Source organism: Columba livia, chromosome 1 (assembly GCF_036013475.1).
Source record: "Columba livia isolate bColLiv1 breed racing homer chromosome 1, bColLiv1.pat.W.v2, whole genome shotgun sequence".
In the NCBI taxonomy this organism is placed as follows: domain Eukaryota; kingdom Metazoa; phylum Chordata; class Aves; order Columbiformes; family Columbidae; genus Columba; species Columba livia.
Window position 1 is genome coordinate 25,504,285 of NC_088602.1, and position 15,317 is coordinate 25,519,601.

Genomic DNA, 15,317 nt, shown 5'->3' on the forward strand with positions numbered 1-15,317 from the left:
CTTTGGCAGCCTCAGTTGTCCCGGACAGCTGATAGGTGATGGGTTACAACAGGGAATGTTAAACAGCACCACGACAGGTAGAGGAGTTGTGTAAGTCCACCTCATCCACAGCTGATGCTTAAAAATTAAGCTGGTACTAGTACTGCACCAAAACCACTTTCAAATAAACCTGGAGAAACATAAATTACCCTTTCTTTCCGTTCAATCCAGGCTGTACACTGGGTACAAAGAGTGACATAATATCCTTCCTGAAATCAGAGCTGCGGTGAGGACCAGTATCCTTCAAATATGACCAGTTCCTGAGACTGCCTTGCAAACAACTGCTTTTTCCTAATTGCCACAGAAACTATCTTTTTCATCTTTTTTTAAAAGCTGGCCAAAGTATTATGTATTGTTTTCTTTATAAAAGCAATAGAAGTTTCATCACTACATCACTGTACTTCTGCCAGAGTTTGACAACCACAGATATAAAGAATCTCACACAGAAATTGCTACTCCATTTAACGGCTGTTGGTCAGAAGCTCACATCAATTTCTGTGATATCTGCCAGATATGACAGTAAATTGTCTTAACTCTATGCGTGACCCTAGTTAGCAGAATCAAACATATTTTTACAAGCTGTCAAGAAAGTGACTGTTATCTTCAGGATTTTTTTTTAATGAAAAATACAAGACACACTCCTTTTCTGCATGTAGGATCACATTTACTTTGGAAACATTCTTGGAAACATGATGCTATACAAAACTATGATCAATGCAAAACTATGTATTGATTTGCTTTTTAATCTGGAAAAATCCGTAGCGTTGGTTTCAGTTTTTTGTATTTGCATTAATGATTCTGAGGATGATTTTAAATTGCATGCGCCGGCCAAAGGATTTGTTACGAAGCCAACCTGCATTTAGCTTTCGTGCTGTAGATATACATTCAGAAAAACAAAATCAATACGTCTGTAATGACTGCCTAGATAACTGCATATGCAGCTGCAGAAAGCCAAGTCAGCAATTATTTTTAAGGACATGTGACAAGTTTTCTAATCCTCTGACAGTTACGCATGCTTGTTTCCAAAGGATGTTATCCCAGCTGCTTCTTCTGGCTGCTCTGGACTTCTGCTTTGTTTTTAACTGTGATACTGTCTGTTGTCTCTCTGTGCTTTACCATGGGCAGGCTTTACCTGCAGCAATCGGAGCAGATGTACTGATGCCAGTAATTGTTCTGCGAGTCAGAAAAGACGAACTTCAGCACCTAACCTACCGCACAGTTTATGATTAAAAGATAATTTGGTTAAATAGCTAATCATGCACTAGCGTTTGTCTCTTGGTTCTCTATGTATGCATACATGTGTAGAAACAAAAAAGCACAGATGACTATTTCAAACTCTAACTCTAGCCAGGTTAGTTCAGAAGAGAAACAGGAAAAAAGCCTGAAATATGAGGCATTAAAAGTTGTTCTCTTATGAAAGAGGAGACCTGCAGACCCTGCAACAACGCCAGGCTAAGGAGGGTTTCTGTCAGTGACTCACCTTGCTGAATTTTCGTCAGTAGCTGGTGACGGGCGAGAATCCTGCTCGTCCTGTAGGGAGGGCGCCTGGTAGTTTGATCGAATCGCAAGTACATCTCCTGGCCCTCCGGTGACACCGAGTTCAGGTAGTAACAGCCTGTGCCTGACGTCCTGGGCACCTGCTTAAACATTTCTGCTCCTTTAAAATCCCTCCGTCAGTCTGGGCTGTGGCTACTCCAGATTATAATCAGGGTAATGAAAGGAGGGAGGCAACAAGCCCTAGGGAGCTGAAAAGAGCAAGCGCTTTAAAAGAAAAAGGAGTGCCAAAAGCTACAACTCAGGATTCCTGCTTCTCCCACATGATCCGCACGGGCCAATCGCTCTGAGTCCAGCCTGTGGAAGCAGAGCCTGCCTGAGCGGGACAGCCAGCCTGGGACAGCCAGCCTGGGACGGCACCGGCAGCCCCTGGGCACATGGAGCTCACCCAAGACAGGGGGGCTGCTCCGGGCCCCTCCGAAAGCAAAGAAGAAAAAGATGAAGACAGTTGGAAATGCCTGTTTTAAAGTACGCAGGGCTGTGGAAAACCTTTTCTTCCTCCGCCCCACACCACCCAGCTGTCGATTCATCTCTGGAGAAGATGCCCTCACCAGTTTTCTAAAAATCATACCCTTGTTTGCCAAGAAAAAGTCAGTTTACGGAAGGGCTGTCTGAATCCCCAAAACCACAAGGTACAAGGAGCACTTGGAACAAATGAAACCCTTGGGATGAAAAAAGAATCAACAACGCCTAGCAGCCACCACTCAGCAGTAAACAAAGTTTAAGAGTCCCAGATACTAGTGTCACCAAGAAATGGGCACAGCTTGGAAGAGAGGAAAGGGATGAAGAGATTCTCTGTTCTTCAGGTTCCTCACCATAACATCTTTTGTGTTTTTGTAACAGACAGAGGAAAATCTGTTTTCATTTAGTCTTACATATCAACTATTGAGTTTGCAAAACATGCCATTTATTTAGCTGATTATATGGAAGCAGAACACTGCCATTTTTATCAGCAAGTGGGCAGCAAACTTGAGTAAAAATACACCAAAAAATGAAACGTCTTCCTAGTATGCCTGACAAATAATTTTCCATTAGATTTTTAAATACCAATATTTTGATTTAATACACCCCTAGCATGAGCTGATTTCTAAGGAAGCAGAGCTCTTTCCAGGGAGTTTTGTGATCAAGACAGTTTCTGATGTGAGCATCACTGGCCCACAATAATTTCACAGCCCTGGAGATTAGCTTCACAGTATCACAAAGCTGGGAATGACAGAGACTCAGGAGGCTCTTCCACCCATCTGGCTGAACAGGCTCCTGCCAAAACCCATGAGCAGGCAGCAGGGCAGGGGCAGGCAGAGGGGAGGCAGTGGGGCAGTCGGCCAGCACAGACCCTGCACAGCTCAGGCACCCCGCTGCCACGTCCCAAATCCCTGCCCCTTCCCAGGGGGCCAGTGTCAAGCTGCAGGACTGGGAGCCAACCGCTGCTGGAGTGGCTGCAAGCCCCGGGCAGAATGGGTTCAACACCCATCCCAGTCCATGGAAGATCTTGACCTCCCCAGAGGGATGGGGAGGACATCTACTTGCGGTGACATTATTGTCTGCATCCTGTTCTCCAGTCCTGAGGCCAAAAATACGTCACAGCTTGCCTTCGTACAACGGAGCTCTCCTCCCATGCCCAGCCTGGAAGAGGCTGCTCACCAGGGCAGGGCTGTGGGTGGCACTGCCTGGGACCTGCCTGCTCCTGAAGGACAGGGTCAGGTCAGCTTGCAAGGGCAGAGGTAGCCACCTAAATGTGAGGGAGGAAAGGACGGTTGTCTCATACATAAATATTCATTAAAATTTTGCTCTGTGCAAACTCCTTAAGGCATGGATTTATTGCGATGCAATCTGTTCTCTTTACACCTTATGGATTTCATTCCTAAACAATGTGGGGCTTCTGCAGTGCTGTAAAATGGAGATATATAATTCCAGGTACTAGAAATTTAAAATTAATGCTCTAAACAGAAAGCCTCCAAGACCTGTTATTACCATCCACAGCATCTGTGAATCCTGCATTTTCTGTTCCAGATGTGGCTGTATCATCTTCTCCAAGACTCCCAGCAGGGATTTGAAATGCAAGACAAAAGACACAGCACGACCAACATCTGTACTCCCAAATGGCACTGGTGACTGGCAGCCAAGAGCAGCAATGACCAGTGCATAGTGGAGAGGCAGGAGAGCCACATAGGTGCAAGCAGAGAGAGCCTGAGCAGGAGGGGATGGTTTTTATTCCCACCTCAGCTTGCCCCACCCCAGGAAAAGTCAGCATGTCAGTCACTCATTTGCTGTCTTTTGAAGAATAAATATCTCAGAGACTCCCAAGTGTCAATGATGTGCACAGTATTTATCCAAACAGACATTACTGCCATGCAGCTAAATTCTTTTTTGATTAATCTACAGTCCTTTGATCTAATTCTACTTATAAAATGCTATTGCTAGTGGAAAAAGCAATTATTAACATTTCATAGCACTCTGTTTAAATTTTCATAGGGATTTCTTTTTCTGCTGGAATATGCATTAACTTTTTCAGCTAATGGGATTCTATGTTATTCCTTGCGATATTTCCAAGGGCTAGGAAGCAGTTTAACAGAAATATAATGCTTCATAAGCCAGCCCAAAGAAACCAAAACAAACCAAGGCAGAAGCCTGAGTAACATGGTGATTCACAAGGAAGGAAGCCTTACATGGGAACGAGTCCACTAAGGGCTCAACAAACCCAGTTATGTGCTTGCAACAGGGAGCAAAGCACCGGCCCCTGTGGTGGCCCATCCTTCCTGGGTCCCCACCAGAAGGTAAGCGAGGGGCAGAGCTGCCCTCCCGGCTTCCCCAGCAGCACATCTCCGTGGTCAGGAAGGGCAGGGTGAGGAGCCTCCCTTGCAGGGCAATGACTTTCCCTTCCTCCCGAACACAAGGGTCCAAACACGACTTCAGAGCTGGAGGGCTGCTCCCAGCTCGGTGCTGCTGAGCGCTGCCTCTGCTGAGGCTGAATTCTTTGGCTCTGCTCCAGCACTTACACAGAAGTCAAATGAAACAAGAAACAACAAGAGTTAGCTGGTCTCGCGGTGCTCGTTTGAAAGCTTCTGTGCTTGAAGTTGTGCTCAGTGGAGGAAAGAAGTAGTCCTCATTGCATACTTCTAAAATGACTGTCTCCTCATTTGGTGACTGCCTCGACACTCACTGCTTATTTTCAAAAATGCACCATTCAAATAAAGAAACGTCTTTAGCTGTCAGTCTTTCGGATAAAAAGTCCTACAGAAGCCTAAGCTGTTACGTAAGAGTGCCAATTAATATTTCAGTCTCAGTCTACAGACTGTTTCTGGAATAGTTGATAGAGCAACAGTGAACTTCATGCTAATGCACCTCATAAAAGCACTTCAAGATGAAAGCTTTCCCGTGCATTTTACAAAGGCTGCGGCGGAGCTCCAGCACACACCTGAAATCATTGCCTGTCACGACAGCAGCACAGCCCAGGAGATGGAAACCCAACCCCATGATCCCACGTTTCAACTGATCCACGTAGGAATGAAGATTCCTTCATAAAACCACAGCTGGAACTGGTAATTTTAAACCTGAATCAGAAAGGTCTGCACTTACATCTATAGTGGAATAGTGACGTGTCACAGCTAGGTGTCTAATATGACAAACAGTGATTTGATGGATACTGAAATTTTCTAGAAGATCAGGAAGCCTCACTTAAAGTTTTATTAGTAAAGCACAGCTCTACTGACACCTGCACAGTGTTTATTAGTATAACTGACAAAGTCAATTCAAGGATGCTTATTCTATATGCATTCATAGGCAGAACTGCAATGCTTGATTTTCTGTTCATTGATTTTTATGTCTCTCTTTCACCTTTTCTCCCTGAAACTGCATTTGATGTGAGAGGGAAAGAGTAAACTATTTGCAGAAAAAAACTGCCCCAGGGCTACCCATATATACCAAATTATCACAGGCAGTACATGAGATCTTCTTCCATTTAACTGAGAGCAAGGTGCCGTAATCAGCTGGAGAGAACAGCACAGTGTAACCTAGAAATGCTAAAATATATCTGATAAGAAACTTTCCACTTACAGCCAGCTTTTCTGAGCAAAACAACAGCATAAGTTCCTACGCACCACCTTGGCCTTAAACTATTACTGACACAGACATGCTATAGGCTACAGGCAATGCTATAGGCAGCGGGGCACTTGAAGGCAAATTGAGATGAACAGCACCTTCCCACTTGTATTCACATATATACGTTTAACAGGATCGCTTACTCATGTCTTATAATTCACCCTTCCTAAATAACTGTGAGACAGGTCCACAATGTGGTACGTGGTGTGGAGTTCTTTGGGCTTGGATTGAACCTGCAGTTCTCACACAGTAATCAGCCACATGATCTTCCCGCCGTGACCCATTTCCCTTTTATTGTTAGTTGCACTTATCTTGTTATATTGCATCTAAAATTAAATGGCAACTTGATGGCTTCTCTTCATTTGAAAGCACTTGGTGCTATGGGAACAACACAGCTTCCTAACCACTGGAGGAGCACAGTTGTTATTAACATTAGTGACACATAGTTAGAAGAAGCCGGAAACTCTTGTTTTCAAGTCACAGAAAAAAAAAATAAATCAGACATCTGCTTTTAACTTGTTGGTCTCTGGATTCACTTCTATAGTTCTGCAGGTAGAAGAATACTTCAGTTTGCTGGATTATGGCCAGAAATTCAATATTCTATATATGCAAGATATCCTCTATTGGGTATTGTAGTCCTACCCAAATATCCTATCCAGACCTCTTATATTTCTTACCTGTACCTGCCTTTACAGATGCCTGCACAGCAGCTCATGTGTTAACAGCAGGCAATTCCTGCTTTCTCAAATTTGGGAAGAGAAAAATGTCATATGTGGGGAGCCCAAAGCTGTGTTTATGATGAGGGCTTCCCTTCATTGTTTCGAATCCTGTCTCTGGGACAGGTACTTTTAAAAGCAAAAGTTTGTTGCCTGCTGTTTAGGAAAAATGTTTTGTTTGAACATAGATGTTTGTTTGAGAGTTGTTCTGGGATTGCTACAGGCTGCAAACTCATTTATATGAGGCATGAAACAGCAGGGTCTCCAGAGCAGGCAGAAATGTTTCCCTCTGGCTCAGCGGCACCTCAACCATCTTCCTGAGGCCGTGCTGGGGCTCTGCAACTTGTCTGGGGCTGCCAGGAACTGGACTGGGGCAAAAGGAAAATAGTTTATGTGAGATTTTGACATGGCTGGGAAGCGGGATGGAAGTGGCTAATAGCTGAACAGCATTACAACAAAGGATCGTTTAACTGGAAAGCCCGATATTGATGTGTTCTGGAGGCAAGTCAGCTGCTATGTCAACTGTCTGATAGTGAGTTTTAAAAGTGAATACTGCTAGGCAGGACTTCTTAAGCATGAAAGACGGGCTTACAGAGACCCTTGATAAAGTTCAAACCAGGAGGAGAGGCTTCTGAATAGCACATTATATCCTTCTCCTCTATTCTGGCATCCCTGTTCCAGCATTAGAAGACCACCCATTTCCATTTTAAGAGACATGTTTAGTGGATAACACCAATACAAAACATACCTCCTGATTACAAAAGCATTAGTGGCCTGGCCGAACCACGGAAGGCAGCTGTAATACAAGTAGAGGATTAGAAATGATATGCAGGTTCAGTGCAGCAGTAGTGAGTTTTTGGGCACAAAGGGCAGTAATTGCCCTACCTGCCAGCCACTGAGGCAAACTTACAGAAATAAGGACACATGCGCAAAGCCAAGAAGACGAGGGTAATGGCAAGAAAGCTGAAGTGACTCCTCACATTAGTCCTCCCACAGAGGAGCTCAGGGATGTCAAATCAACAAAATGAATAGTAACAGAATTGAAAATGGCACCACCAAGATCCTCTACCAAGAGCTTCATAAAGAAACTCAGCTAGCAGGGATAAAAAGGAATAGGCCACTTGTGGCTTAATGGATGCTTAAAGACAGGAAACAAAAACAGTAATAAATAGTCCATGTTCATAGTGGTGTGAGGGTCCCATAGGGATCAGCACTGGAATCTATTTTGTCCACTATCCATACATGATTTTTTTAAGGGACTGACCAGTGAGGTCGCATAATGTAGTGACACCAAATTAGTCTCGAACTCAAAACAGAAATTAGTCAGAAACACTGAAGGTTCTTATGATATTGATTGAAAAGCCATCAAAACTGTAGCTTTTGAGTGCTGATAGCATACCAGAGAAAAAACACCTTAAAGGTACACAGTGCACAGCACACAGTGTTGGAATTTACTGTAGCTATTATCACTGAAGAAGCAGATCTTGGATAGGTTTATGAAAATCCAATACAAGTGCTTAGTAGGAACCAGAAAAATGGAAAGAGGATTTTTAAAGTTTTTAGAAAAGTAATTGGAAGGAAACCAACAAACATTGTTATGCTCTTACAAAGGTCTGCCCACTACTTGCGAATACTGGGGTCTTTTCTTGCAGTGGATGAAGTTGGGAACAGTAAGAGAAATGATCATAGGGCAGGTTTGAAACAAATGTACACAAATATTTCTTCATATTTACATAGATGATCCCTGGAAGTCACTGTTAGAGGATGCTGTAGCTGCCAGAAGTTAGAAGAGTTCAGAAAAAGATGGGTGAATTCCTCAAAGAAAAGATCCAGCAAGGGCCATTATGCAAAAAATTCCAGTTTGTGGCTCAGGACCTCCCTGAAGCACATGAACGCAGGTAGGATACATAATGTACACAGTATTAGTACATGCTTATCCTAGTGTTGTATTTTTTCCCAAAATAGTTGTGTCTGCCCTCTGGCTGACGCAGGATGCTGGGCTGGATGGGGCTGTGGTCTGACCTGGAGTGGCTGGTCTGTATTTTTATGTGAGCTAACCAGCCTGCACCCACCCTGTGGACTACATAAAAGTGGGATCATAACAGCACTGCTAGCATATAAATGCATCAAAATAACCGTTCCTGTGGTTTGTGGCTGGAGCCTGTGGAACAGCAAGTATTTCCCTGGAAACCTCTCCATGTCCTCTTGGCGCATTTGCTGGTGAAGTGTAAGCTGGTGGTCTGTGGGCCATGGTGACGGGCTCAGAGGATGTGACCTTCCTGTCCCTTCCACTCTCCCAGGGGGTTAAATGGGACCAGGCGCTCCTGGCCAGTGAGTAAAGTCATTGCAAGGAGCTGATTGTTTTGTCCAGTGCCTGGCTGCTAATTTAGGCCTCATGGTCTCACTCCTGTTCAGTTTTAAACATCACACTTGTTCCTAGTCAAACCACACCAGCATATGAATATAGACTCCACTGGCCTTAGCTGAACTCTTCACAAGCCAAGAATAGCCAGCATCCCGCAGTGTGAAGTCCCTAAAGACAGTGGGTCTCAACAGTACATTAAAAAAAAAAAAAAGGTTGAATAATAAATAGAGGTCCAAATAGAGGTCAAAAGGGAGGAAGACATTTCAGCTGGTAGACATCCTCTGCCAAAGCTTTTGGACTGTGTTATGACAGGAATGAGCTTAAAGTAGTTTCCATACTCTGCGTGCAATTCTATCTGCTAAATCTATACCCAAGTTCCCAAAACTAACCCCACAGGAACTGTGTAAATATATTTAAGCAGTGGTGGGCTAATACACACCCTAATCCCCCATTCTCACTAACAAAGTGTTTGGATAATGCAGTGATAACATAAGAAAGTGTTTAGATAAACTTAGTTTCTCATGTTACCCAAATACATTGCAAATCCCTACCCAGCCCTACTGCTGGTGTCACTCTGAACCACAGGCAAACATTCCAATCCCAGCTGAAGGTTCATGCCTTCGCAGACTGCATGTGATGGCTTCACTATTTATTTTCTTTTCAACAGGACTCCATTACCATGATGATGAAATGGGCAAGAGAAAAAATATGCAGGTTTAGATCTGGTTTTGAGAGAGTTTATTTTTTCCTCCGTCCGCTAGAGAGAAAACACCAGTTAGATTTAAAAAAAAAAAAAAAACAAAAAAAAACAACAAAACAGAACAGAATAGCTCTTGGCAACACTATTTCAAACATGGCAGCCTGGGACTGGTACATGGGAACATGATGGTTATTTTGTCCAGAAATTCTCCAGACTCCTTGAAATCAATGAATATTCACTGCATGATTCACTCTCTGGTCCAGCAAGGCACTCTGGCATGACAGTGACGGCACAGGACTACCTGGTAGTGACATGCTGTAAGGCTTCAGGGGAGCTGTATAACCTCTGTACCAATTTCCTGACTGATAACAGTAATCTTTGCCTTGCTTAGCTACTTTGGTATCTATATATATAGATTAAAAAAAAAAAGAAATATAAATTATCATTTTGAAGGCAGATCATTTTCCTTACAAGCAATATCAGTCCACTACAGGCAGACTAAAGTATACTGTAGCTGCATGAGCCAAGGTGAAAAGATATACCCTTCAAAATGGTCCTACACCTGTAGTGGCTTCCTTCAAATGAGACACATTGCCTAAACTTGCAGGACGTCACAGATTTCCCAATATATTAAATGCATGTTATTGGATCTTCTAAATACTGAGTAACACGGATGCAATGTTTGTACATGAGGCTCTACAGAGCAATACACACTAACCGGTCAGTTGGGTCTTGACTCCAGAGCTGGACTAGAGCTCAGCATGCAAGGTAGCACTCTGCAGGGTTCACTAACAGTCAAAATGTCTCCTTTTTTCCTACAATCTCCAAGCCATCACCACCAGGACAGTCACTAGGTACAGCAAAGTCATCCCTTTGCTGGTTACTCAGACAAGCTGGGCTATTGGGGGACGCGTGGTGGGAGTTTGGGCTACATGGGTTGCAAGTGTTCTCAGGAGGGATGTCCTCCGCAGTGACCCTTTCTACCTCCACCTCTCCCATCTACCTGACAAAGCAAACTGAACCAAGCCTTGTGGCAGCCAGCATCCCTGGTATAGCACAAAACCACCTGGTCTGACAGATGGCAGTCCCGTGCAGGTGCTGCGATGGTGAGTGAGGGCACTGAATCCAGCACAGAGCAGACGTCCATCCCCATGGCATCTGGGCATGTGCTTGCCCATGCCATGGAGAACAGGGTGCACACGATGTTTTCTTCCCTTACCCAGATTACCATATTGGTCACCAAAGAAACAGAGGGAATGTCCTGCACAGAAAGTAATATGGATGAGCACTGAATTGGGTCACTAGCCCAGCTTTAAGGCTGACCCACCATGTCACTACACATGAGACCGACACATCTGCACATTTAGCTGGCTGCATAATTTCAGCCATACTGGTGCCTAAATGGATACCTCACAAATAAAGAAGCCAAGGGAAATATGGGACATAAAGTTATCACTTATCCCTCACCTAAAGCTAGAGTTTAGAATAATCTACAGCAATTGCTCTGTACAGTGTACTAGTTACCCTGTATGTGTGAAAGAGAATGCATGATGACCATAACTTTTAATCCCAAATTATTATTTTTTCATATCAGAAGACTTAGGAGTATGAAATGGTTATAATTTTATTAAAAAAACACTACACAAACAAACAAACAAAACCACAAAAACTAAACCAACCAACCAAACACAAACCCAACAATAATCCCTGGCAGACCTTCCACAATAAAACAGCAGTGGAAGAGTTTACAATATAAATAGATATTAATGAATTCAACAAGTCCCTATCCAGGATTTTCTATCTCCCAGCAATCAAATCAACCATTCCATGCACAAGTTAACCTTTCCATTTCTAGACTCTGTATTTCTTTCTTGCACTTATTGTTGTTGTTTTTTAACTCACAGGTTGCACTGCACTATATAGACCATAAAGCTGATGTATCTAACTGGATAAAGTAATTTTGGCCAACAAGCTGCAGGTGTTCTCATTTTCTTTTTTTTCACAGGGTGGAAGTATGCCAAGTAACAGGAGTCATGCAGAGGAAAGGGCTTTACACAGCTACTTGACAGACACAATGTTCTTACCTGAGAAAGTGCCGGCACCCTCCTCCTGCCCCACCGCTTGCCTTTGAAAAATGCTTCTAGTGTGCATGAAGGACTTGAGAGAGACTAAAAGCTGCAGCACTGAATTATTCTCCAGCAGAGGTTCCCTCCTTCTGCCGGCTGCATCAGCTGTCCTGCCTTGGGGCATATTCTCTTTCTCCACCTCTCCCCTCGCTCGCTCTGGACACCTACTCACTCCCATGCACATCCTCCTTCCTCCTTCAGCAACCACTCACCAAGATTTCTTCTCCTCAGCTGATTCCCCCTCTGTTCAAAACTGGCAGACCAAGAGAGCTGGTTGATAAGGTCCATACCAGCCCTGAATTTTGTTTTTACTCTCATGATTCCAGTGTGATGAAAATATTGCCATCTACCCTCTGTTTATCCTGGCACCGTACCAAGTCCCTCTACCAGGCTTTCTCCCTGTCCCACTTTCTGAGTATACAGCTCTCTTTCAAATCAACCCCATGGCGTTCCTCACTTGTAGTTGTCTACTTAGGGTGTTGCTCCATGTTTATGGAATGTAGTTCTACTGGAAAAATTCCTTGGCCAAAACCTTCAAAAGGAACTACTCATCTTGTGTCGATTTTCCATGACACTAGCAAAGCTCTGACTTTGTGGGAGCATTGGTTTTCTCAGTCTGAACATAAGACTTCTTTGAAGTATGTGAAGTTGGGCAAGTAAAAATTGCAGAACTGAAGTTGTACCTGACATTTGAAAAAGGTTGGTCCTGTTCACGTTTGCTGATTTTTTTTTCCTCTTGTTCAATTAGATCTTGACAGGTAAGTGCTGTTCTCAACTATAAGGACAGGACATTAAGGCAAAACAGGGTCCTGAAAAAAGAGTGTCCAGACTATGCTGCTGTGGAGGTCTTTTACTCCAAACTAGAATTTGTTGGTTACTCTATAAGTGCTCAGGATTTGCACTTGTGTATCTGAGAACAGAACTGGCCTTAGGACTTTGTATGTGCTGTATTCTTGGATAGCAAAAGAACGAACCAGAGATTCACATATTTCACTCTTCATTTTTCCTCCTTTTATGTCCCGGGCAACTTACAACAAATAATATACTCACTGGTTCTTAATATGCTACTAAACGTAATAGGTTGGATGATAAATTAAAACCAAATGGAGTCCTGAACATTTTGCTTTCAAACCACTAGTAAGCCCATATTGCTTTAAAAATAAACTTTGTTCCCACTTTGCTCAGACAAGTGAAAGTTCATGTGACAGGGAGGCAACTCTGGCTGTGACACCTGTGAATGATTTGAAAATAACTTTTTAAAATAGCAATTGTGATGTGAGGGATTACACGTCTCCAGAGGGTTACAAACGGGAAGCAGACTCTGTGTCTCACCAGCTTAGGTGTAGCTCAGCTAGGAAGTGCACAGGCACATCGTAAACCTCCCTCTTACTTTGCTCCTAATTGGCAGCCTTGTTAACAACAGCAGCAAAAACTATTTACTGAAACCTGGAAGCTAAGAGGTCATACCATAAACTTGTCATGTCCTTATATTCTTTCCTAAGTATCCATGAGGAGCTGTTGTGAAAAACAGGATACCCAAGGCTGACGGGCTTTTGCTCTGACTGAAGACACTGTAATGAGTACAATAAATATTCACACATCAGATAACTAACCAGTAGTTTGAAAAGTGAACCTTAAAACACACTTTAAAGCATGCAGTATGAAATCTGCAAGGCTGCTGCCCTTGTTGTTTAGCTAAACCAGCCGAGGATCACAAATTAAAGCACACAGCTTCTATGATGATAAATTTGGTATGTGTTTTAAAGACACGTAATTCACAATCTATCTCCCCAGAATAATCTGGAAATGGAGAAATACTTATGTGAGCTTCAGGTACACTGGCTGGTCACTGTTGGAACATGTAACTATAAGTGGATGCTCAAGTGCCACTGAAGTCACAGGTGCCTTGTCAGCTCGATCTGCTGCTGTGCTTACTTGAGCAGGTACTTTAAAACAGAGCCTGAGGTGCTATAAGCACCAATCTCTAAAATTAAATTTCTGCAACGCTCACTGATTTCCATATCAAATGCACTGATGTGACAGCTGAAACGATGGCTTTTTCCCTGCCTGTCACTGATGCAGGCAGGTCTTTAGTGCTGTCACTTGGCAAGGGTTATGGAAAGAAATAAGCATCATCAGAGGGCAACTCATCCCTCTTCTCTCACACACTGATTTCAGGATGACAGGACTTGCCTTCAGAGATACCTATTCTTGTCCTGACTGTAAAGGACCTTGTGTGACTAGCTCAATTCTTTCCAAAGACATCCCTGCTAGACTCACTGCTTTCAAGTCAGGGCAGATGCTTTTCACCCTGTACGTTATTTATAACATGAATCAAGACTGTGGATAGAGCATAACCAAATGCCTGTACTCCAGGGACCAAACAAAACATAAGTGGAAAAGGAATGAGGATTTCTTTCCTCAAGCATTTCTGTCAGTCAGTACAGCTCAGCTGACTTGGCTGCTACATTCCCATTTTGAGATCCAGCCTTGATCCAGAGATCGGGTTGAAACTGTGCTTCAAAAGGACTGACAGGTATGTTAGTGGCTGTGCCACACACCTCAGGAAAGCCAGAGTAAGGCTGACATGGATTGCATTCACACCTTCATCAGCAAGCTGAGTCTCAGGCTGCTGTTTTTGTCTCTGCTGTTTCACTAGCAGGGTCTGCAAAGAGAAAGACTGAAAACTGCAATGTCCTAAGTAAACCAGGGAAAAATAAAATGGTAACTTTACAGAGACTACTGTATTCCACAAATTCCTGCTGATTATTTCCTATTTACAATGTTATTCCTGACTGTTTCTTCCCCTGAAACTGTGTGGATGTGTTATGTTTTACTCAGGCATCTACTAGCAAAACTGACTGAGAGATGCAACTTCCGGTGCAAAACAATGCCCTCTATTAAAGAAATAAGTCATTAAATAAGAGTGTCCATAAATAGAAAGGCTTGTAAAAACAAATAGGGGAAAGCATCTGGTCTGCAACATCTTTGCACAATTTGCAGTAGCTAAATCTGGACCCAATTAATGACCTGTTTATTTTCCAAAATTTCAATCAAATGGCTTGGCAAAAACTTAATCTGTCTCTGGAGAACGTCTTACTTCCTTCCATATGTTGCTCGATCTGTCACAGCAATAAACTTCTTCCCAGTTTCAAGATCATTAATGATTCCACCAACTGATCCTTTTCACGAAAGAAGAGATAATGGTTGCAGCCCTTTAAAAATCACGAGCCTCCCATAAGAGAAAGCAACACAAAGGAGTGAAAGAGGGAGCACTCCACATCACAGCCTCTGCTGTGACCTAGAATCCAGAGATTTAAAAAAACAACTCGGTGGAGCCTGGTGTTCCTACCTACAATTCAGCCCAGCTGTTTTATAATCCCTCTGAATCTGACAGTTTCTGCAAAATGCTGCCATGCCACATTTAACGTATATGCCTTGGCTTTGTAACACTTGTCCTGCTGTCCTCCTTGTTCAGTGTGCCTTTGAAAAGAACAGCTTAGGCCATTTTGTAATTACACGTGTTTATGGTTCTCTATAAAAAACCCCAGATGTTTCAGAGTCAATTTAGTTTGGCAGTGTCTTGTCTAACCTAGATTCTGAAATGTATTTGATTTCTATTTGAATCAGATTAGCTATAGTATCCTCTATTTTACTACATGTCAGAGATATGGATGTTCTTGTATTGCCCTGTTTCTGATGAACTCATGTGTCCTCCC

The 15,317-nt window shown here is 43.1% G+C and overlaps 1 protein-coding gene across 5 annotated transcripts in view; it reads right to left on the reverse strand.

Moving 5' to 3' along the window:
- Window positions 1–15,317, reverse strand: part of STARD13 (StAR related lipid transfer domain containing 13) — a 310,401-nt gene that overhangs the window by 120,703 nt on the left and 174,381 nt on the right. The window contains exon 1 of one of the 5 annotated variants that reach the window (XM_005501405.3): window positions 1,520–7,953. The exons of the other annotated variants lie outside the window; for them this stretch is intronic. Coding sequence (XP_005501462.2) covers window positions 1,520–1,688 — 169 coding nt within the window. The 5' untranslated portion in view covers window positions 1,689–7,953. Of the gene's footprint in view, window positions 1–1,519; window positions 7,954–15,317 lie in introns of those variants that run through there. 5 annotated transcript variants of the gene reach the window in all.